We start from the raw sequence: 23,609 nt of genomic DNA, 5'->3' as shown, positions 1-23,609 counted from the left end.
GTAAGCATAAAGCGCAATTTAGTGCTTCTGCGCATGCAGCGAAACCCAGAAGTAACCCGTTCCGGTACTTCCGGGTTTCCCACAGTCCATAACCCAAAAACATGTAACCTGAAGCGTCCATAACATGAGGTATGACCGTATTCACACGTACAGAGAGAGAAATTATCCTAGTTTAACAATGAGTGCATGCTACAGAGGAAAGTTACACAATTTTAAGTTGGCTCCAAATTGATCAAGTGTAAACATTTTTTTAAAGATTGGTACTCCTACAGATTTGTCAAGGTGCAAGACAGTACTACAAGGTAGCACATGCAAAATTCAAAATCTACAAAGGTTTTTTACTTTTCTTGAAAGTTTAAAATGTTGATACTTACAATTTTCTGTAATATGAAGCATTGGCAACCTTTGCAGAAGAATTGTACAACACATCCGACACCAAATATAATCTTGCAATCTGCAAAAAAAAATTAGAAGTGTTACCAATATTACTGTTCCACAAATAACTTTGAAAATCCAGTTGAAATTGCCATTTTAAGAGAATGGCATACCGGTTTTGAAAAAATAATTAAAGCCTGTTGAAAAGTGCACGATATAAACTGCTGCTACAAAATGCCAAACTATCCACAGTTCAGCGCCCAAATACTCAATGTCCCACTTCTGAAGAAAAAAGTTTCATGAACAGTTGGCACAATCTGACAGAAGGCAAATACCTATGCAATTTATTTTTAATCAAAGAAGAAAAACACAAAAGGAACATGTGGCTATTACAAAGCTTTACAACTACGGTAGAAGACAATTTTAATTAAGCAAAAAGCATCTTTCATAGTTGGTTATTACTATATACATAGATACAGATTGCTTTGCAGCCAATCAACAATGCACAAATTTACACATAAAACATAAAAACTGTTGAGAAATCAATCATACCTTTTTAGGAAGTGGAGTCTTCAAGATGGATAGTGACTCAGCAATGCAGTCTACAATTTCTTCAGCAGCTTCAGCATTATTAAGACAGAAAACCATTGCATCTCCAATATCATTCTTACGCGGTGTTAACCCACGCAGGATTTCCTCTAACTTGTCCCTCTGTCTAAAATTCCAGTTTCAAATTTTTAGAAAACTTAGCAACACCTTTTCTGTATATTTATAAATGAGCCTTATTGAACATTCTATTTCAGAGTCAAAGTAACTGAGAACAATCTGCAATACATTTTTTTACTGAGACGAGAGAATTTTAGTAGTAGTTTATCATTTTCACCCATACTCAACAGGAGGGGAAACATGGATGTTTAGAAATTAGTTACTTCTAAGAAACTTTGTGTTAGGATGCTTTCAAAAAAGTTGGCCAGGTCTTCCACATACTGGGATTTCTGTGTAGGCTCCTATCTCTACACATTGGAATAGTGCAGATGAGCTATCACTTGTCTATGTGAAAAGATGACATATTAGGTTCTTTAAAGATGCTTACTCCTCCTTAAGTGCACCCTTCTTGCTAGGTTCCTCTACAAATGCTTCAGGCTCTTGTTCTTCTGACATCCCATGGAGATATGGATTTAAAGGAGGTGGCCTCCAAAATGACCCATTTTTAAACATACGGAAGTCTTCAGTCCTCCATTTGGTTGGTGATTCACCCTAAAACACACACACACAACCATGGTCAAAGCAACCAGTATGCCAATCACAGGTAATATTAGAAGTTGCACTTAAAAGTATTTTTACCTGTAGAATTGAATAAAGCTTCCACCGGTAGTACACATGGGCTGGAGTCTGGTTCTCAAATAAAAACCTAAATAAAAAGCAGAGGGTGTGAAATCAGAGCATGTCCCTATTGAGATCACTAACATAAGGAAAAGCAGCATTTCAACACCAGAAAAAAACCCAGTTTCTACCACTATACCACACCTCTACCATTCTTTGATCTATGCAACATTCAGATCATCAAGACCTAGATCTTACAAGCAGATCTGGTAGCATACCGGTATTTGCACTGTACCACTTCAGCCTGCAGGTGAGTGAGAGAGATTTTGTGATTCTTATATTGGAATTTTATGTTGTGAACTGCCCTGAAATTCTACAGATATAGGGGCAGTATACAAATTTGATGATGATGATGATGATGATGATGATGATGATAAGGAGAAGGAGAAGGAGAAGGAGAAGGAGGAGAAGGAGAAGGAGAAGGAGAAGGAGAAGGAGAAGGAGACAACACAAGACTGACATGTCAAGGAAAAGGTTAGGTCAGTTTCCTATTTGCTGTCATTTATTTTTTTAAAGAAATATAGTCAATTGTGTCTGAAAAGGTGCACTACACACAAATACTTGAAACCTCATTTTCTGCTTGTGAGAACTATGCCTACAAGTAGTTGGGTTTGCATAAATGCCTGTGAATAACTGCACACAGCAGTACTGAAGCAACAATGACAGTGCATGCGACAAAGACAGCACTGAACAGAAATAGAAAAATAAGCACCTGAACATTGGATTGTTGATTTCTCTGTTCATAATCATGGCTTCAAACATAGGTCCTTCCCGCACCACAAACTCTATCATTCGATGTATCAGCGCAAGCAAATTCCTACAACAACAACACAGTTAAAGAAAAATTGATTCAGACCTAACACTAAACAAACTACACTGCACCTAAGGTATTAATAAATGGAGATTATTTTTGCTGCACAGTTAAAAAGATTTATACAAATTAAGAATTTGGAGCAGTGTTCTGAACAGCATGATGGGCAAAAATAAAACTAGTATAAAGTAGCAGTAGGTCCTGTGGCTCATTGAATTATATTAAAAAGAGAAATGCAATATTCTTTTCCAGTTTGTTGTTCACTTTTGCCTGAATCAGAACTAATGCAATAAAAACTGTGTTTCTAAATATAATAATACAATTCTATGCACACTTATCAGGGAGTAGGACCACTGGAACTCACTGGGGCCTCCTTCTGATTAGACATGCATAGAATTGTGCTGCAGGAGTATACTCTGTTCAAAATTAAACTTTTTGTTTGATAAAATCGTTTGCTTAAGCTCAATTAAAATTTAAAATATTGTGCATACACACACAAATGCTAACAATCAAAATACAACAGAGGCGGAAGGACACGCAGCTTATGCTTCAGTACTGCTGAAAGTTGAGTGCCTGAGAACCTGATCTTAATCAGGTTCCTTGGATGAGAAGCCACCAGGATGCAATTTTAATTTTACTTTAAAGGACACTAGGAAGAACACTTTTCTTCAGGCGAGTATTTATGCCATGAAAAGGAAGCTGTCAACAGTGACAACATACCGCTTAGTAATAATAACTATTGAGCCACAAGTTCTAAACGCTTCTCTACCATGAACAATAATTTAAAGATTTTCAATCATTAGGCATTTCAAATTTCACTCAAGGATTTAAGTCAACTCATAAAAAAATGTAAAAATCAACTACTACAGTATAGTAAGAAAAGTTTTTAATTTTGGAATATATCCGATTTGCTTACATCCTAAGTTAAGACAGGTCAAGGGAAGAAAGTTTCTTGTCCCTTCGTCTGCCTGTAACCACCTGCGCTTCCACAAATGCTTGACTGCAGAGCCAGGGGCCCTCCTCCAAAATGAGGGATGGGGTGGGAAGTTAGCCAAAACAGGAGGCGGGGGAAATCAGCCCAAACTGAGCTGGCCAGCTTTGGCCACATCCAAAACTGCTGAGGAGCTCCCCCACCCCAACCCTCCAGAGAGGCTTTTCATGGGGTACAGGTGGCTGCAGTAGAAGAAAGTTGAAAACTTTTCTTCCATCAAACTCCATTAAATTAACTTATCTTCAGATACAAGCCTTTGACCACAATCCAGAGAAGAGCAAAGGGATCCATACACAATGGGGCAGGGTATTGTTTTAAAAAAAGAAGTATTTTTCTGAACAGCAGTAGTTTGTGCTGCACTATAAACTGCAGTTTAAGCTTTCCAGAGTTTAAAAAGAAACCAATCAAATCAATGAAAAACCCATGGTGCATGCATGCTCATTTGCACATGAAAAGGGCTTCCCTGGGTTGCTCAGTTGTATACCAAGACAGATATCACAATATGTAATAGGTATTAGAATAAAAACAGTACATTCCCCCCCCAGCAGCCCCAATTTCATCCTACTACAGATGCTATTTGCATTAAATCAAAGCAGTATTGGCTTCCTGCCACATTCAAAAGGTGTTTGTGACTACTAAACGAGATGCATGTCTCAATATTTTAAAACTACAATTATTCCTAAGTGTCATACTCTGCTTAATGCTTTTCATAGATCTTCAATGTGCATATCATTGCACGTTAGGACTTTGTCCAATCTTAATCACTCACAGGTAATGCACATCTGTTTGGCAACTTAAAAAGAGAAATCTGTTCCTACCTTTATGAATATTAGGACTATTCTTACTACAATTAAAACATGCTGTTAACTACTAGAAGCAGTCTAGAAGTCTTATCCTAAAAACTTTCTATGATCATCCAAGAACCGCTGCTCAACACACATTCCAAATAACTTAGTAATCATTTTACTCACTGCAGTTTTCTGTAAGTCTCAAGTGAAAAAAAAATATATGAGTATGCACAAACTGTATTTGAAAATACCAATACTGGGAAGTCATTTTTGGTTTTGACCTTTAAGAGCCTTTGGGATCACATTACTTGCAAGTAATTGGGCATATTCAGTAGTGGCACACAAGTTATAAAAAGCTATTAACTGAGGTGCCTAGGCTTCACAATAAGCCCTGATCATAAGCCATTTCTCCTCTAGCACAAACCTGCCCTTCTTTGCATTCCTTTGATACATTTGAAAGTATTATGCCCCCTCCCCATAAAGTTGATTCTGCATATCAGCCTCTTATGCTCCAAATTAAGTTTTTAAAAAGTTAAACCAAACCCTTTTTCAAGGAATAAGAGGACTGAAGCATCCAATCTCTGAAAACTTTGCATCACACTCAGGAGCAACAACAGGACAGGATGGCAAAGTCGTTAAAGATGAGCTACAATCTTACCACTTCTTACTGTTCAAAGCTGATGCTCTTGCATTTTGGTCGCTGAACAGCATCACAGATAAAACTAATTTACTAGAAATGTTGCGGTCTCAGTACATCAAAGCATATACTGGAGATGTTCATTAACTGTTTCACCAAAATTATGTCAATAGAATTTCTAGTAGGAGGCTCAAAATGCTTCATATTAATACTTTCAAATACAGTTATAGATGTACATAGGAACAGTTTCTATGGCACAGACTGAAATGTTGCAGTGAGCAAAATTGGAGCACTGCTTTTTCTAAAAGATATTAATTTAAACGCTAGCCAACAAAAATCTATCTAAATGTTTGCAACCACGTTCTATTGGCCCATCTCAACTATCCCCCATTGCACTAGTACTCTTCAACTCCAGAAGCTGCAACTCCTCTACGTTAATACGGTGTGTTTTATGTATGGAAAAGATGTCTTCACTGCTCTCTCAAAAACTTACAGCCTTGCTACAAAAGTACTGAGAATGTTCATGACAAAAAACAGTGTAGCATGAAAGGATGATAGTTTAAAAATTTCAAACATTAAGTTGGCCAACAAAAAAGTCTTTTCAGTTATAATAAAACCACATTAATTGGAGCCGATCGTACCAGTGTCTGGTCAAAAACTGTATACTTTCCCAATCCATCCCATGATGTTTTCCTGGTCCCCCGCTGCCGCAGACAGTTCAGCTGGTGTTGCTCACCAAGGCCAATGTCAAAGAGAATTTGAATTCTTTGGTGTTCCTTTTTCTTTTCTTTTTTTAAAGCAAGTGTTTGTGTTACAATGTTTGAGAATGATTTTATGCTTGGCTGAGCAAGGGTATGCCTAGCACTTACACTGCACTAATCATGAGTTGCACCCTTGGTGTCAAATCTCTGGGCCATGTGGCTATCTTCCATGTTTAGACACTCCTAACTCGGGGAAACAAAACGTAATTGGGGCAAGTGCAACAAAACAGCCTTTAAGGAAACATTACAGAAAAGAACATATGGTTATCCTAACTTTAGTAACCAAATTCTTCTAACGATCCCAATTTTATATCCTCCATTAAACCTTCTGATAATGTAAGTAGCATTTATATCTTTCTGGTTATCTGTGTATTTAAACAAGAGTGCCTAACTTGCAGCTCTGCAGATGTTGTTGGACAACTGACATAATTCCTTACCCTTGCCATGGTGGCTAGGGCTGATGGGGTGTTCATAATCCAGCAACATCTAAAGGGTCACAGGTTAGCTGAGTAAATGTTTATGGGATACTCTCAGGCTATCTGGATAAGAAAGACTATACTGCTATACCCCATTAAGCTATCAGTCATTCGGCAAATCTATATACCACTCAGAATTTTACTGATATACAGAAGTCTTCATTCACCTGCAAAAATAATCCCATATTTAATCCGTTTAAATTATTATTCTGAACTGAAATACTAGTTAAAATAAATGAAACCTCAATTTTAATATAGATCCCAACATTCACACTGCCAACCTGGGTGGTATAACCATTGCTCAGTCAAGCCTAAAACTTTCCTCAACATGACACTTTTTCTGTAAAATTCCAAAAGGGGATATTTGCTATATTTAGATCAGTAATAATAAAGAAAAAAATGTACCTTTCTGTTGGGATAACCACTTTGACTATGGCTTGCGACAGAGTCTGTATATGAAGTCACATCAGATAATAAACATAGAATATGTGAGTATTGTTAACAAGTAACAAGCAAAAAAATACATATGCATTGAAAATACTACACATCTATCACAAGTTTTGCAGGCAATCACTGCTGCGAAGTTATACACTACGGATTTACATAAAGAGCAAATGGCTGTGTGCAGCGAACCACTGAAGGTTCACTAATTTCAAAGCACTAGAACATTCCTGAGAGAATGCACATCAATGAACTGAATAGGTACTATACTGGCAATGGCAGCAATCTAGAGGAGCAGGCAGGATCCATGCACACAGAAGGGCTTTTCTTTTTCCTAACAGCAATTCCCCTCTCCTGCATCAGTAGCCATTTCCAAAGGCCTCTTGCATTTTGGAAACAGTTTCCTAGTACAGAATAGGGGAAAGGCTTTAAAGACAGTGGAAAAATCAAAACCTTACTGTGCCCTGGCAAGTCCACTGCATGCATATGAAGGGGCTTGCTAGATGAAAGACCAATGCAAAAAGAAAAAAAGAAATCTTCTTTCCCTTCCATTTGCTACTTGGGTCCTGCACAAACTATAGCTTATGATTTACTTAAGCATGGTTAAGTAATCAGGCTGTGAGACTATGTGCTCCTTTCCATCCCCTCCTTTCTGAAGCCTGATTTCTCCAATCTGCACCATTGGCTTTAACCACAGTTAATCATTACATCTGCAGTAATACTGACTACAGTTAAGGCTAATCAGGACTCTCACTTAACCAGGATGAGAATCCAAGCTTTGACCTTTGATTTCAGATCCTGCTTGGGTGAGTGATCCCTGGGTAGCCTTACTCACAGCCAGCAACACTGCCAACACAACTGTTAGCCATGGTTAAGGTCAACAATGGCCAATTTACACTTCAGAAAGTGATGGGGCACACAACTTTACAGGCAGCTCTCAATTCAAACAAGAGTGTTACATTTGCACTGGCCTCTAGTTCCCAACCCTTCCAACTCTAAAGAACTTTACAACTTATTATATCATTGTGACCTTAAACTTGGTTTTAAGATATACTTACCATGTCCTAAAGACTAATATCCTTTTAAATATCCTGCCCTCTTCAGCTACTGAATCAATGTCTGAAATAATTTTCTTCATTAAAAAAAAACTTAATTGTGAGCTCATTTTAGTGTTAATTTATCTGCCTGGATTTAAAATTTAGCCTTTTAAAATGAAATAATTTAGATAATGCAAATCTGGCAGCTAACAAAAAGGGGGACATAAGAGGGGAAAAAACCAGGGAGCATGGAGGGGGGGAAAACCCCCAAGACGGCCAGATTTTAAAGTGCAATGAAAAACAAGGCCCAATTCTGTGGCATAAATATACCAAGGCAATGCCTCTGAAATGAGGCTTCTTAAGCTAAGGCAGGGAACAACTCAGTTTTAGCTAAGACCTGGACAGTGCAATTCTATAAAGACAATATTAAAGACTACCATAGATTTAGCATTTATAAAGTTGAGGTATGGCCCTGGTTAACTTTTTACCTTCTCAAAATCCTCCTTGTTTTTTGGCGGCGGCAACATTGGAGCATTTGGGTTCTTCAACCTCTCTCTGGGCTGAGCATTAAATGGCAGGCCTGAAGGAGGTGGCGGGAGAGTATGCTCCATCATGGAGGGGGGAATATATATAGGATGTGGAGGAATAGGAACAGCTTTGCCCCAGCCTAGTTTCATTTCAAAAGACATGATCATCTTGCCTGCCAAATGAAAGATTGCATTGGTTTAGAAATATGCAAGTTGAAAGAAATAGCAGTATTTCAATGAAAACAAGTGGTGTCCACATAAAAGCTCACTTATTGTGTCACATATCAAAGAATAATGCTGCCTGCTGCTGCCAGAATATGAATTCTCCCCTCTCCGCTAAGTCCTGCACTCTGTTTTATTTAGGAGAAATGTATGCTTCCATGCCTTAAGAAGAACAAGAGTAAGAATCTGGCTGGACATACTACGTCTATAGCAACTAAGCATTGCCGACCCTAAAGACCAGCAAGCATAGTAAAACTTTATTACATATAAAGGAGTTCTAGTTCAAGTAGCGGAATACTCACTCGCGCGCCTTCAACTTTTACAAACTGCCTACACAATCTTCTACACTGGAAGACAACTCAGGCAATCTTTCAGATTGCAAGTCCTTTTTGATAGGAACACAACTTATTTTTGTGAAGTGCCCAATACTTGCATAGGGTGTACAAAAGTGGGGAGGTTTTCTCCCCCTTTCCTGGATTCTTTCACTCTGGAATCTTGAAAGAAATTCCAATGCTACCTCCTAGCCTTTGCCTTTTATTAATTTGTGCCCCACGAGGGAATGATTAATGAAAGCAAAGATGTCTCTTTTTTGTCTTAGTTCCGCTTGAGTTGGCTCAGAAGGGTTCTTCTAAAATTTAGAGCACCCCACAATGGGGGAAAAATGGGGAGCACAACTGAAAGAGAAAATATAACTCTACCCTCAGTTAATTTCCACTAAAAAGTACATTGCTTCTCCTAATACTTTTCCTCAAATGTCATATTTCAAAAGTTTTTTTGAAACCCTCTCTTTACCGTTTAAGTTCTTTAGCGCACGTTCAGCATCTCTCCTATTCATGAAAGCAACAAATCCACAATTCCTCTCTCTCGCTCTTTCTTCATCAGTTCTTGGCCACATAATTTTGACACTTGCCAGAGGCCCAAAGCGTCCAAATTCTTGACACAGCATCTCTTCATTCATCTATAGCAAATAGGAAGAAACCAGAACGTGATTCAACAAGTTCCTTTCAACTGGACACAAGAAGAAAGCAGCTAAGGAACCAGGCATTGTAAAAGTGTTATGAAGGCAGACACAGATTGAAGGCTCACTGTCATAGCACCAAATCATGGATTGGAACTAGTTCTAAGACATACTAATCTGGTGTACCTTTAACTTACAATACAGATTTACTTCCTTGCTCACTGACATAGCATGTGGCCACTTATCCTCCAATTAATTCCAAGGTATGGGAATGGTGAAAAATCTGCCAAATATATGTTTTTCCAAAAGCCTAGGCTGTGTGAGGCGAAACAACTGGCCACTCCTCCCCAGACACAGCAGGAAGGTGGAGGGGAGAATGAATCAATGGGGGAAAGGTTAGCCATAAAGCAGAAAGACTAACAAAAAAGATAATGGGAAGTGCAAGTGGGCAAGCAGATATTTTTTTTTCTTTTCTGTGGGTTTTATGCTTGGCATTAGAATGTTGGTATCTCATTCCATCAATTTCTTTTTAAGCAGGAGGGTGCACAACAAAGTTCTTGTGAAGCATCTTCACTCATGTTGTTAGAGCTTGAACCATACTTTCTACTATATTTAAACATGAGAATATAAGCCATTTTTGGAACAGCTTTCTGCAAAAAGTACAGTGGTACCTCAGGTTAAGAACTTAATTCGTTCTGGAGGTCCGTTCTTAACCTGAAACTGTTCTTAACCTGAGGTACCACTTTAGCTAATGGGACCTCCAGCTGCTGCCACACGATTTCTGTTCTGTTCTTAACCCGAGGTACTATTTTTGAGTTAGTGGAGTCTGTAACCTGAAGCGTCTGTAACCCGAGGTACCACTGTAAACGAATAAATGGTGGCCAAGTACAGCAGATAAAGCTGGAACTCAGAGGCCGAAATTCAAATCTCTACTCAGCTACTGATAATTTCATGCAAAGCGATTCTATCAATTCCCTAGCTGTAAGATGAGAATTGACATTTCATGATTGTTCAGCAAAAATGGTTTTAATACACCTAAGTGCTATCCTAAATAAGTACAATAATATTTGTATACTGCAGACGTGGGAATATATATAAAGTTAACACAGGAAGGATTGGTCCAAACATCAATTACTGCAATCATTACCTGGGGATTAATGTTTCCCAGGTACAAATTTGTCGTACTTGGATCTCCTACATCATGTGAACCTGGAGCATAGTCATCCAATACTAAAAAGAAAAAGAAAACAGGATGTAATCTAAAGTGTAAGTTTTACATTAACAAAAGATTTTAAATCAATAGTTATGAAACTTTATTACCACCCGAAGATCTGTTTCTTCTTGAAGGCGTATCCACTAAGGGAAGCAAAATATGCCTATTAATTCCACAGCTTTTGTAGACTTAAATAACTACAATAAAATTATAATAACTACTTACTGGAACGGCGTTGGCCATCTGAATCCGACTGAGGCGGCTCAAAACGACTTAATCTACCTTTGGTTTTATGTCTTTCATCACGCTCTTCTTGAATTCTACAGAAGATATTTTATGAAAGTGGTAACTGGTTGGAATCCTAATGGCTATAGTTAAATGGGTTTTTTTATTTAAAAAAATTCAACACAGAGAACAGCCTGAAGCATTTTTAATAGTTTAAAATAAATGTCCCACAGGATGACTGTTCAATTATCCTTGTGTCAAGTCGTCATGTTTAGCCCCAAGGTAATTCCACTTCAAACAAGAGCAACTTTCCCCGTATCTCCAAATCTACAATGGGCTGGATCAAGACTAAGTTTATTTAAATCCCACCACAATCAATGAAATTAGTTATAACTCTGATTTCAATAGGGACTAAATTCAAGAGTCTGGATCCAACCCAATAAAAACTGCATGCACAATTCAAAATTACACAGGTGACACTTTCGTCTCATTGATGTAGAGCAGCCTTCTTCAACCAGGTGTCCTCCACAGCTCTGGACTACAACTCCCATGGGCCCATCCCTGTAGTCTTTACTTTCAAAACGTAACTTTCGTTTTCATGTAGTAGTTTACAATATACCGTATTTTTCGCCCTATAGGACACACTTTTTCCCCTCCAAAAAATGAAGGGGAAATGTGTGTGCGTCCTATGGGGCGAATGCAGGCTTTCGCTGAAGCCTGGAGAGCGAGAGGGGTCGGTGCGGACAGGAAGCTGTCCGCAAGCCTTGGGAGCCCGCGGGAGTTCCCACCGGGCTCCCACAGCTTGCGGAGAGCTACCTGCACCCTGAAGCCCGGACGCACTGAGCAGTTGTAGTTAAGCTACTTTTTAACACAAAAAATGTATTTTAAAACTCAATGAAAATGTAACTTAACAGTAGGCCAGTTATATTATGTATTCTGGATTCTATGCATGGCATAGCAAGTAAAGAACATCTCCACTGGCATTTTGTTCCTATTTTATTAAAACAAATGAAAATAGCCTACATTTGTAAGAGAAACACATATAAACACCAGAAAACAGAACAATTATGTAGATCCATATTTATTACTTGGCTAAAATAAGAGGAGCCAGGATAGTTCAGAACACTCAGTATGGTGTTTTATCTTCCCTAATTCATATATATTCTATTGCTTCTATATTTTGTGCAATTTTCCAAATTCTAAAAAAATCTTTACAGAAGGGATTACAGGACTACAAAAATTCCCGGGCATTAATATTTTTGCTAATATTAGAAGACACTATCTAAAATTCAAGCAATATACTAACAGGACTTAGGTTATTTATTCATCACCAATCTGTCCTATATTGATGTTTTAACAGAAATCAAATTCTGAAAATCTGATTATCTGAACCAACATGAAGGAAAATACTTACTGTTTTAATTCTTCTTTAAAAAGCTCCAAATTGCTCTTTTTCTTTTCTTTCTCCCCCTTCTTCAAAGGCTAATAACACAAGTTGAATAATATTCAGGAACACACAATGACCATTTTATCAACATCTCAAAGCAGTTTACAGAAAGAATAAAACATTATCAGTAAAAATGACCAGTTAAAAGCAATTGTTTAAAACATTCAACAAATAATTATAATGAACAATAAGCTAAAAACCAGATTAAACCAGTGGAGAAGAAGAAGAGGAGGAGGAGTTTGGATTTGATATCCCGCTTTATCACTACCCGAAGTGGCTAACATTCTCCTTTCCCTTCCTCCCCCACAACAAACACTCTGTGAGGTGAGTGGGGCTGAGAGACTTCAAAGAAGTGTGACTGGCCCAAGGTCACCCAGCAGCTGCATGTGGAGGAGCGGCCCCTCCTGTGTTCCAAACGCAGCATTACGACTCGAGGCCTGCCTTCCATCTGTAGAAACTCAGACCTGGCAAAGAACATTTAACTATTGGCTTCGTCTTAATCTAAATCCACCTGGTCTACTGCCTCTAGTAATGCAAGACCCTTACAAAAGCAAGTGGTTCAAAACTGTGCATCAAAAACTTCTTACATGCGGTCTGCATTCACAGTCCCTACTATCAATGGGCCTCATTAAAGCAAAGAGTCTTAATAGGCCAGCGCCTGAAAGACATTGAACGGCAAAACAACCTGACTATCTTAAAGAAACTGTGCCCATGGTATACCTACTTTCCCCCTTCTCATTTTGATTCTCCAGCTTCATATTTGTTTAAATTAACCATCCCAAAATACAGACGTGCCTTTACATTGGCTAGATGGGATGTTCTCCCTTCTGCCGTACTCGAAGGTCGCTACCAAAAGACTCCATTTGAAAAACGACTCTGCCCATGTGGAGATGGCAACACGGAAACAATGTCCCACGTCCTCCTATCCTGCCCCCTTTACAAAGACCTAAGGAATGAGATTATTACTCCACTCATTCTCGCCAACCCCGGCCGTTCACCAGATATCACACTGTATTTCCTCTTATCTGATACGGATAGTCAGATAACAGAGAAGGTCGCGAGGTACATCGAGAGAGCTATGAAATTGAGGGCCACCATCTGAGTGACAGACTTGTTCATCTGACGGACCTCCTTTTGCTTGTTCTTTTCTCCCTTTTATCCTTATTTCTATTTTTAATTCTTGTATAGCTGTGGCCTGTTGGCTTTGCTAATAAAGTTTTGATTTGATTTGATTTGATTTGATGTGGAGGAGCGGGGATGCGAACCCAGTTCACCAGATTACGAGTCTACCGCTCTTAACCACTACACCACACTGCCACAGTGGAGGTCTGGGAGCAGAGGTGTTATATGCTGGAAGGGTATTCTGTCAGCAACCATACATAGTATTCTGCACTAACTGCAGCTTCCATATGGGAGCACAAAGGTAGCCCTACATATAGCACAGTGCAGTATTCCGGTCTTGAAGTAACCAATGCATGAACTACTGTGAATAAGCTTCTCCTGTCCAGAACAGTTATAGCTATCTTACCAGTCATAGCTGATAAATGGCTAAAAGGGCTGAGGCTACCTGGACCCCCAGTGACAAAACTGTATCCAGAAGTACCTCTGGACCGCAAACCTGCTCCTTCAAGGAGATGCAACCCCATCCAGGCTACAGAATTGCTCAGTTTCAAGGACACAGGAAATCACCTATGCAACCTCCATCCTGTCAGGATTCAAGCTCAAAACCTATTCACACTTCATCAATATCACACATCAACACTAAAATGGCCTGCAATTCAACACGGAGAAGCTGCAACGCCATATAAGAGCATTATGTCTAGGGGTATTTCAGGTGAAGAGGAGAGCCACCAATAACTTTAACCCCACCCCTAGACCTGCAGAAAGCCATGGTATAATCCCTGAGCTTCTAATAACAGCCCTATCCTGTGCTGGCTGGTGACGAACAAGATGCCTTTCCTTATGTTTGGATAAAATGGGGAGAAGACTCACTAGTCTTCAGTTAGGATTTCACAACCTTTTCCTCCTTATTAATTTATTTACTGAAACTAATATAATTAGAAAACAACACATTCTTCTAGAAATGTTTCTTAAATCAAATACCACCAGAATTTATGTTATTTTAAATTTTGCACTGTTTATGCTTTCACAACTGTAAGTCACTTTGAGATATTTTATGTGGTAAACAGCAAATAAATGCAATAAATAATGATAATAATATTGACTTTTTAACTTCTCGTAAATAACACCAAAACATGGTTTGACACTACAAGAATTTCCTGTTTGTCTTTTCTGCTTTATTCCATAATTTTCATCTACATCACTTTATAAGATTCACTTGAAAAGCATAAATAACTAAAATAGTAATTAATGTATTTTCAAAACAAGATATAGGGAAACAAAAAACCTGCAAAATCTAAACTTACTGGCTTTTTGGTTTCTATTATTAGAAGGGATGGAGGCCTCTCATTAGAAGAAGATGACTGGCTCTGGCTCTGGGTTTTCTGATCTGCAAATCTTGATGAAGGTTTGTAGATTTTTCCTCGTTTCTCATCAGTTTCGTGTTCTTCTGAAAGACAGGCTAATAGTTACTGAAAGATTCTATTTGAACACACTAGCAATGTGCCTTTTAACTTTCTCCCCTTTTAAACAGAATTCCCCAACCCGCAGTATCACAAACTGAGAAATGAACACCTTTCCAAAGGTGTTTCTTTTTTCTTCTGCCAGATTACATGGGAAGCAGGGTGTTGCTGTTCAAAAATCTCAAATCTAAAGCCCCACTGGGCTCTCAAAATGAGATGCATGCTTTTGGGCGGGGCATAACTATTGTGCTTCATGGTACTTCATCATTAGAAGGGAACATGTCAGAAATATTTCTTAATCTGAAACCCAAACATTTTAAGTAGGATAAAAAAACCTAAGTAATCAAAATATTCCTGATAAATAATTCTATGTAGTATAGTGGCATATCTTACCTTTAGATGCATTAACAATACCTCCTCTGACAAACGTCTTCACTTTATTACCATCACTTCCTTCAAAGGCAGCAAGGAATTCTTCATAAATTTCTGCAGCTGCCTTCTCATCCTCCTACACCCACAAAAATGTTATGCAAGTTACTAATTCTGAGAGATTTTCATATTGTTTATATTCATTTTTGTACCCATGCTAACCTGAACGACCAACAAAGGTGTAGGATGCAAATTCTCTTGCTACTATCTTTATCCCCACATGAAGAGGAAACTCATAGATTTAAGTTAGCATTACTGGCTTGGATCCTAAACTGTTCTTCCTTTAGTTTAAGGAAGGGGATTTCCATTAAGTCCTTCCTCCATTTGCAGCCTCCAACAACATATCCCATACCATGCCCAAGGTATCTCAGCATTCATGAGCAGACTTTGAGAGAAGGGAAAATTCTTTAGCAAAATAGAATACATACAGTGGTGCCTCGCAAGACGAAAAGAATCCGTTCCACGTGTCTCTTCGTCTAGCGGTTTTTTCGTCTTGCGAAGCAAGCCCATTGACGGCTTAGCGGATTAGCGCTATTAGCGGTTTAGCGACTTTTAGCGGCTTAGAAAAAGGGGGGGGAGGGGGAAAACCCGCAGGAACTTGCAAGACATTTTCGTCTTGCGAAGCAAGCCCATAGGAAATTCGTTTTGCGAAGCACCTCCAAAACGGAAAACTCTTTCGTCTAGCGAGTTTTCCGTCTTGCGAGGCATTCGTCTTGCGGGGCACCACTGTAATATAATACTGGCCAGATTGGATAGCTTCAAAGTTGCAATTAACTCTTTTCAGGTGGCAGTCGTTAGGAATTGTCATTTAACAATGCTTTCATTTTTTCCATTTACATGTAAGAAGTCTGCACTATTGAGATGCTTTGTCTTAAAAGTATTCCAATACAAATAATTGTCATTAAATGAGCTTACTTTTTTCTCCACTATTTAAATATTTTTGCTTCTACTCCCTTTGGCCACTGGAAACACTTTTGATTCATCCAGGACACAATAGTAAACATAATGTATTTTTTCGCCCTATAAGATGCACCGGCCCTAGGACGCACCTAGTTTTTTTGGGGGGGGGGGAATAAAGGGAAAAAAATATCCCCCCCCCCAGCCGCAGATGTCTACCCGAAGCGCGGGGTGCTCTGCTTCAGCGCGCCCCGCGCTCCGGGCAGCAGGCTGCTATCCACAGCCAAGGCTTGCTGATAGCTTCCTGAAGCGTGGAGCACGCTTCAGCAAAAGCCTGCATTCGCCCCATAGGACGCACACAGATTTCCCCTTCATTTTTTGAGAGGGAAAAGTGCGTCCTATAGGGCGAAAAATACGGTAACTAAAAAGGGACACCTTGTTACTAAGTCAAACATGTTAAGTCAGATCCAAATTGGTGATGACACTGGAAAACCTTCTGTAAAACCTACATCACCGACTACAAATAAAACTATGAGTATGAAGGATACAATCTTCCTTTTCAAAGGGAAGACTCCAATCTCAAGATAGAATTTGGGATTAATTAGAAACATAAGGGCTACAAAGAACTGAGACTAGAAAATCAGGGCATGGTATAGCCTACTGCTGTGCCTGTCCCTGATGGCAGACATACTGGGGTGCTCAGCCCCAATTAGTTAATTTGCTTCTCTTGAACTTTCTTTAAGACTGAGTTAGAAAAAAAAGGGACCCCCCCCCAGGTTCATTATAACCAGGATTAAAAACAATAAACACCACACACAATAGCCAAACTGCGTTGAGAAGAAATTTGCATGCAAAATGCAAGGAGTGATCCTGTAGCCCAACCTACTTTTGGTTAGAACTTGCATCTTACTGGGCTAAACTTTTCTGTCTGAAATCTGTCCATTGGTTTAGAGAAACAGCTGTGTGCACAATTTAGATTTGGCAGCAAATGTTAACAAGATACAATTTTAAGAGTACAACGGGAAAACAACACTAAACTAAGTCAGTATTGTCCAAATAAAAGCTTCTGGTTTTATCAGCAATAATCTGTGAGTAGCAGCAATAAGTAGAACATATCCATCTGATTAAATAATAATAAAATAATCCTGAAGTATTACCTTCTTCTTCAATTCTTCCTGTTCTTTCTTGCTTAAAGTTCTCTTGGCAGCACTCATCTTGCCAATACTAAATGCTTTAAGTTTGCTTTCTAAAAGTGGCTGCAAGAGAAAAAAATATTAATTCGATCATAAGACTGGGATTTTAGATGCATTCATTTATCCAGTAACACCTGCAGTGCTCTGGGAGGAAAATGAATTTCTAGATCCATTTCAGTCAGGGTTTAGGTTCTGTTTTGGCACGGAAACTGTTTTGTTTGCCCTGTACGATGACGTCTGTCGGGAGAGACGGGAAATGTAGTCCCCATCTGGATAGGGATAGCCTAACTTCTGCCATCTGTGCTCTGGTAGCCTGTGGGTTAGATTACTGCAACACATTATACGTGGGGCTGCCTCTGAAGACAGTTCAGAAACTTCAGCAGCCAGGTTGCTCAATGGGGCAAGAGAGTTTTGAGCATATAATGTCAATCCTGGCCTGACTGCATTCACTGACAATTCAAAGTGCGGTGGTGGCTCCCCACTTGTGGAATGCTCCCCCCAGGGAGGCTCACTTGGCACCTTTGTTATGTATCTTTAGGCACCAGGCAAAAACATTTCTCTTCTCCAAGGTCTTTGGCAGAATAAGAAGTCCTCCTACAGTTGGAAGGATCTTATAGGTGGGAAACCTGGACTTAGGGGACGCACACCTCTTGCACCAGGAAGACAGAGAGCTTGTGCCTGTGACACTGCCCCAAAACTCTGCATTTTCCTGGGATGGGGTGGATATGAAAAGTTTGAAAAGTAATTTGCACCACTGGAAATCAGCAACCAAGCTAGGCAACATTGAGGTGCTGAAGACTAGGATTCTTACAGGTAGAGAAACTTGTTAGTCAAAGGCACAAGCCAGATATCAGGAAGATATAGAGAGAACAGACAGAAGAATTGGGTAGGGAAGGGCTGGGGGTTTACAGGCCAAGTGAAGTTTGAGAAGAGAGAAGAGACAAGGGAACAAGACATGGTGATCTGGGAGGCAGAACAGTAGAAAAATCATAGGCTATAGAAGGGATGGGGAAAGGGTTCAAAGATTAGGTGAATTTAAGTTTATATTAAGAGATCGGATGTAGGGTGGCACACAAATTTAATTAACAACAACAACAACAATAAAGCACTTTGTGCTTTTGAGAAGATCCGTATCTCAAAGCAGGATCTATATCAATGAGCATGGTCTTTAAAATACATTTTACAGAACACTTCTTGAAATGCTCAACTACATTAAAACTCATTCACACCAACAGTATACAATGATATAAAAGAAAATGAACTATTGTACTGTATCCAACATGTAGTACAGCTGGCAAAAATCCCACTTTGGGAAGGGAATGAACCAAAGTAACACTAAACATTTTTAAAGAGACAACAGCTCATACATATCAATTGGTGAGGACAACAGGAACAGTTTTGTTAAGATTTTTGCTCATCCACCTTGAGACTTACATGATTCTCCGGAGATCCAGTAACACGTGTTGTGTCCGGCACCCTGGCCTAAAAATGAAGGATATACAAGAATTACATTCTAGAGGCATTTAATTGGTTGTCAACACATTTTACAACCATAAAAAAATCAAATTTCTTTTGAACTGCCTTCACCATCAACTCAAAACTCAGGTTTGACCATTCTGAAAAGAACTGTGAAAAACACAGCCATCTCTCTACTGCAGGGATTCTAAAATGAGCTCAAGTTCTATAAGCAAAGGACAATATACTTTTAAAAGGAGGGGCAATATTCTTCAAAATAATCTGGCTTATTTTTAATTGCACAAAGTGGTCACCATCTAGGATCTTTGATATAACACTTTCCTTCATTTTGTAAGGCTTTTCAGCAATAATCCTGAAGTTGTCTACTCCAGGTAGTCCAATGTGACTATCTTCATTTCCAGCTGCTGATCCGGAAATTCTTTTATCTACCTCATACATAATCCACTTGCTATAAAGGACACAACATTTTAGTAAAATTTTATATTCTTCCTATTTTCATTGACCAAAATCCAATCTGCTATTCAGACCCTGAAAAGAAACCACATAATTTCATTGCAGAATTTAATTGGTAACTTTATTGCTTTGTTTGTTTGTTTTTGACCTTCGTGATTGATTTAGCTTTTGAATACGGATTTGAAAGGAGTCAATTAAATTATGCAATGAAATTATGTGGTTTCTCTCAAATTAGTATTTAAAAACTAAATTAATTCACAAAGGTCAAAAAGCAACAAAACAAAGCAATAAAGTTATGATCCAAACACCTGCCTAGGTTAAATTTTAGTCTATTCGTTTTGATCAACTGAACTCTATACTGTTTATTAAGGTACCTGCTATTTGAGACAGAACGAGTTTTATGGTTCATTGGATCCTTGCCTCAAATTCGCTAAACAAGTCTATTCTGCCATGTTATGAAGAAAACCATTTGCGAACCTCAGTCTAACTTCCTTATTCAATAAATATGTGAACACTGGAAATAAAGTAATAACTGAAACTGAATCACAACCTGGTAATTTATTTTCTAATACAAAAAACTATCCAACTTTATTGAAAGCCAGGCACTGGTAGAAAATTGATTTTATTAGTATCTAGAAAAGAAGCAGGTTTCAGAGACCATGCATCATTATTACTATTGTTCAGTTCCCATACAATTAAAATGGCAATCAGTAACAATTTCTCATTGATTTTAACAGGCTAAATTTCACTGATTTTACTACGGGCTAAATTTTGTTTTTTTGTGGGACTTAAGAACAAATCTCTCAATGCATCTGCATACGATGCAAGTGGAAGCCTTTCCCTCTTAAAATAAAGGCAAGAATATTGCATTTCCTTTACTGTACAAGTAATAATTGGATAGATAAAACTTTTTTTGGGGGGGGGAAGCTTGCCAGTGTTTTCTACAGAAATAATCCAGTTGAAGACTGTATTCCAGGCAATGGTTGAGATTCCGAAAGCTGCTCAAACACTCACAAGGGGCTTGCATTAGGTAAGTGAAATTCATTATCCTCTCCACTCTTGAAATAGCTGAGCCCTATCCTGTACCACACACAGTACTTTTGAAACTGTTCAGTTTCAAAGGCAGTTTGCCAGATGATGTGGCAGGGTAGGTTACAGGGTGGGGAGAAAAGAGAGTTAACCAAAAAAAACTTGGGTTTCAGCTTCACAGTTATTGAATTGGGGTGAATAAGCTTTACTTTACTCAGTTCCGCACTGTGCAGTCTGCTTAAATCACTGCTGCTCTATATTTCTTCAAATTACCCCAATATTTTAGGAAAACTTGCTTTCCCATAGAAAGTACATCAACTAAAATCGCTTGAAAGAAGGTGGATGATGTGCAAAATTTGGTCAGTTTAGACATAATAATCCCTGCTTCATAAATGATTGTTTTATGAAGTCACTGGTGATTCTCATTCTCACTACCACTACCAAATTGTAGCGTGGGGGTAGCCAACCTGGTTCAGATGTTGGAAGTACAGTTTCCCTCTGCCCCAGTCATTATGACCAACAGTCAGGGTTGATTAGAATTGTAGCCCAGCAGCACCTGAAGGACACAACATTGACTACCTGCATCCTACTAAACCAAGTCCTTTTTTTATATATTAAACTTTTAACCTGCAAATGTAATAAGAGCTTTGAGCAGAGCTGGCAACACTCCTCTCAGAAGGCCATTCCACTTGCTCATTAAACCTTAAAAAACTAGTGCCTGAATTTGCTTTGCTTTCTGTTCCTTTTCTTTTTTTTGTATCATGTCTGTTAAACTGTAAGAGAGTAGGTATGGACAATTTCTTTCTTAAATATTTGTACAGCATCTGGAAAAAATATACCAGTAGGTGCTTTATAAGTTTTTTTTTAAAAAGTGGAGCCACAACACCACAATTTCCCAGTGCTGCTGATTATTTTATTACTTGATTTAGAACAAGGATAGCCAATGTGGTCCCCTCAAGTTAATACATTGTTGGACTACAATTTCTGTCATCCCGACTACTGGCCAAGCTGGCTGAGGCTGATGGGAGTTCAACATCTAGAGGAGTCTACTGGCTACCATTATTTAGATGGTTCTTGATCTCCAATAATGCATACAAAATCCTCAAAAATACAAGCAAAACAAAAATACCTACATGAATATATGAATAAGAATATATGTCAAATATGTATAAAAAGACTAAGGAAACAACTAGCTGAAGACACATTATTCAATGTGGTTGTGTACTTTTGATGTTTACTGTATTTTTCGCCCTATAGGACACACTTTTTCCCCTCCAAAAATGAAGGGGAAATGTGTGTGCGTCCTATGGGCAAATGCAGGCTTTCGCTGAAGCCTGGAGAGCGAGAGGCATCGGTGCGCACTGGCTTGCGGGCGGCAGCCTGCAGCGCGGAGCATGGGGCGCCCTCCGGAGGACGCCCCGTGCTTCACGCAGGTGTCCGCAAGCCTTGCGAGCCCGGCGGGAGTTGCCGCCGGGCTCGCAAGGCTTGCGGATAGCAGCCTGTTCTGGGGGCTGGGGTAGCTCGGGCTTCCCCAGCCCCACGGCTGGGGGGGGAATAATTGTTTTTTATTCATTCCCCCCCCCCAAAATGAGGTGTGTCCTATGGGCCAGTGCGCCCTATAGGGCGAAAAATACGGTAATTTGTTGTTTATGACTACTTTTAGTTTTGTTATGTTTGTAATTATGTGATTTTTTTAATATATATGTTGCAGACTGCCTTGAGCATGGTTTTAGCTTTATAAAGGCAGTACACAAATAAAATGATTAATTGGTCCCAAGTTAAAAGATGCATAAGTTAACCTCTGTACCCTCCCTTATAATAAACATCATTTAATTTCAGAAACCCAGTTAAGGTGGCAGCACAAAATCGAGGGAAGTATTTTCAATCTATACCTAAAAACAAGAAACTTTTGGGGAACAAAATCAGTCAACAAAATTCTGAAACATAACTCATATAAGGAGGAATAAACTGCTCTAGAACAGCTTTAACGTGTCAAATAAGGAAGGGCCATTTCACTCAAGTCTATATCCCTATTTTTTTCCCATGTAACAAAAGGCCTTGTACATCATAACGTACTTTGTGGTGTGTAAATTCAATGAAAAGCCAGTCATGAGAATCGTGCAGCCTTGTTAGCAATGATCTACAGTTTAATCATTTCTGTCATTTTTAAGTATTGCATCTCCTTCGTGACAACGCAGGACAGTACATTCAAAATACTGTAAACTGCTACACTGTTAGCTATCTTAAATAGCCCCGCGTCGCAAATATATGCCAATATTTCCTAAGTAAAATGATCGCCAGGATGCATAAACTGAATGTTTATGCGGCTCGGAGGCGGAGGGGATGCTCACAAACACCAGACCTCCCTCTCCAGGCACACGAGGGCTTAAAAATGGGGAGGGGAGGTTAAAAGTCCACACCGAGATAAACTCCCAATAATAATCAATGCAGAATGGAATCGTGACCCATATACACCCCACGTTTTTGCAGCCTTTTCCGAAGAAACCCCGAAGAGACGGTGCATCGGAGGAGCGGGAGAACGAAAAAACTGAAGCAGCTCTTTCCCGGAGAGAAGGGAGAATTTTTTTAAAAAATGTGTAAGGAAACGGCGGCGACGCGGCCGCTCCGCTTCCTCCCCGCTATAATTCCCCCCTCTCCGTCGCCCTCGCACCGCCACCGGCTGAGCTGGGAGGCGGGAGAGAGACTAGGCCGCGAAGCCACCCGAGCTCGCTTCCTCGCCCGCCTGCGCACCACGTCCCGCAGCGGCCGCACGCGCGTCTCCAGGCCGGCTCCCCGCGCCAACCCTCCGCGTCCACCCGCCGGCACTTGCCCGCCTGCCCCCCTCGGACCAGGCGGAGCCGCCGACTCGGCCCCAAGAGCGGCCTCACCTTCGCACTGGCCTTCTGCGAACCGCCTGGCGTCTTGTCCGCCATCTTGATTCTGTTCCCCAGCTCGAGCCTCAGCGGCGGGAAATCGAGCGCCGACTCCACGGATTGGAAGAGAGAGGGATTCTAGGCGGAAGGAACGGCGGCGGCGGCGGCGGCGGCGGCGGCGGCGAGGAGGAAGGGCAAGGCACGGCGAGCCGATGGCCGAGCGCGAGATTTCGGAAGGTTAAAAAAAAAAAAAGGTTGGGCAAAGGAGGAAGCCTAGCTCCGCCTCGCCCGCAGGGCATAAGGCGAGAGAGAGAGAGAGGGCGCGTTAGCGCGCATGCGCGGTGAAAGGGCTTGCTTCGAATGGGATGCAGATTTCTTAAATCCT

At 39.8% G+C, this 23,609-nt stretch overlaps 1 protein-coding gene across 5 annotated transcripts in view; it reads right to left on the bottom strand.

Annotated features, from left to right (window-relative positions):
* U2SURP (U2 snRNP associated SURP domain containing) overlaps positions 1-23,356 on the bottom strand; it is a 36,641-nt gene extending 13,285 nt beyond the window's left edge. The window contains exons 1-17 of one of the 5 annotated variants that reach the window (XM_081863547.1): positions 23,240-23,356; positions 18,828-18,875; positions 17,358-17,456; positions 15,268-15,382; positions 14,719-14,861; positions 12,260-12,327; positions 10,846-10,940; positions 10,728-10,763; positions 10,555-10,637; positions 9,242-9,407; positions 8,189-8,400; positions 6,628-6,671; positions 2,471-2,575; positions 1,720-1,786; positions 1,469-1,632; positions 928-1,090; positions 375-454 (exon numbers count right to left, since the gene is read on the bottom strand). In XM_081863547.1, the coding sequence (XP_081719673.1) occupies positions 375-454; positions 928-1,090; positions 1,469-1,632; positions 1,720-1,786; positions 2,471-2,575; positions 6,628-6,671; positions 8,189-8,400; positions 9,242-9,407; positions 10,555-10,637; positions 10,728-10,763; positions 10,846-10,940; positions 12,260-12,327; positions 14,719-14,861; positions 15,268-15,382; positions 17,358-17,456; positions 18,828-18,875; positions 23,240-23,284 (1,733 nt within the window). In that variant the 5' untranslated portion in view covers positions 23,285-23,356. Of the gene's footprint in view, positions 1-374; positions 455-927; positions 1,091-1,468; positions 1,633-1,719; positions 1,787-2,470; positions 2,576-6,627; positions 6,672-8,188; positions 8,401-9,241; positions 9,408-10,554; positions 10,638-10,727; positions 10,764-10,845; positions 10,941-12,259; positions 12,328-14,718; positions 14,862-15,267; positions 15,383-17,357; positions 17,457-18,827; positions 18,876-23,239 lie in introns of those variants that run through there. The other 4 variants (XM_081863548.1, XM_081863549.1, XM_081863550.1 and 1 more) reach the window with 4 other exon arrangements.
* Positions 23,357-23,609: the final 253 nt, after the last annotated feature.

This window comes from Podarcis erhardii (assembly GCF_964252035.2).
Source record: "Podarcis erhardii genome assembly, chromosome: 5".
NCBI lineage: Eukaryota > Metazoa > Chordata > Lepidosauria > Squamata > Lacertidae > Podarcis > Podarcis erhardii.
This window is presented reverse-complemented; position numbering and strand designations above follow the sequence as displayed.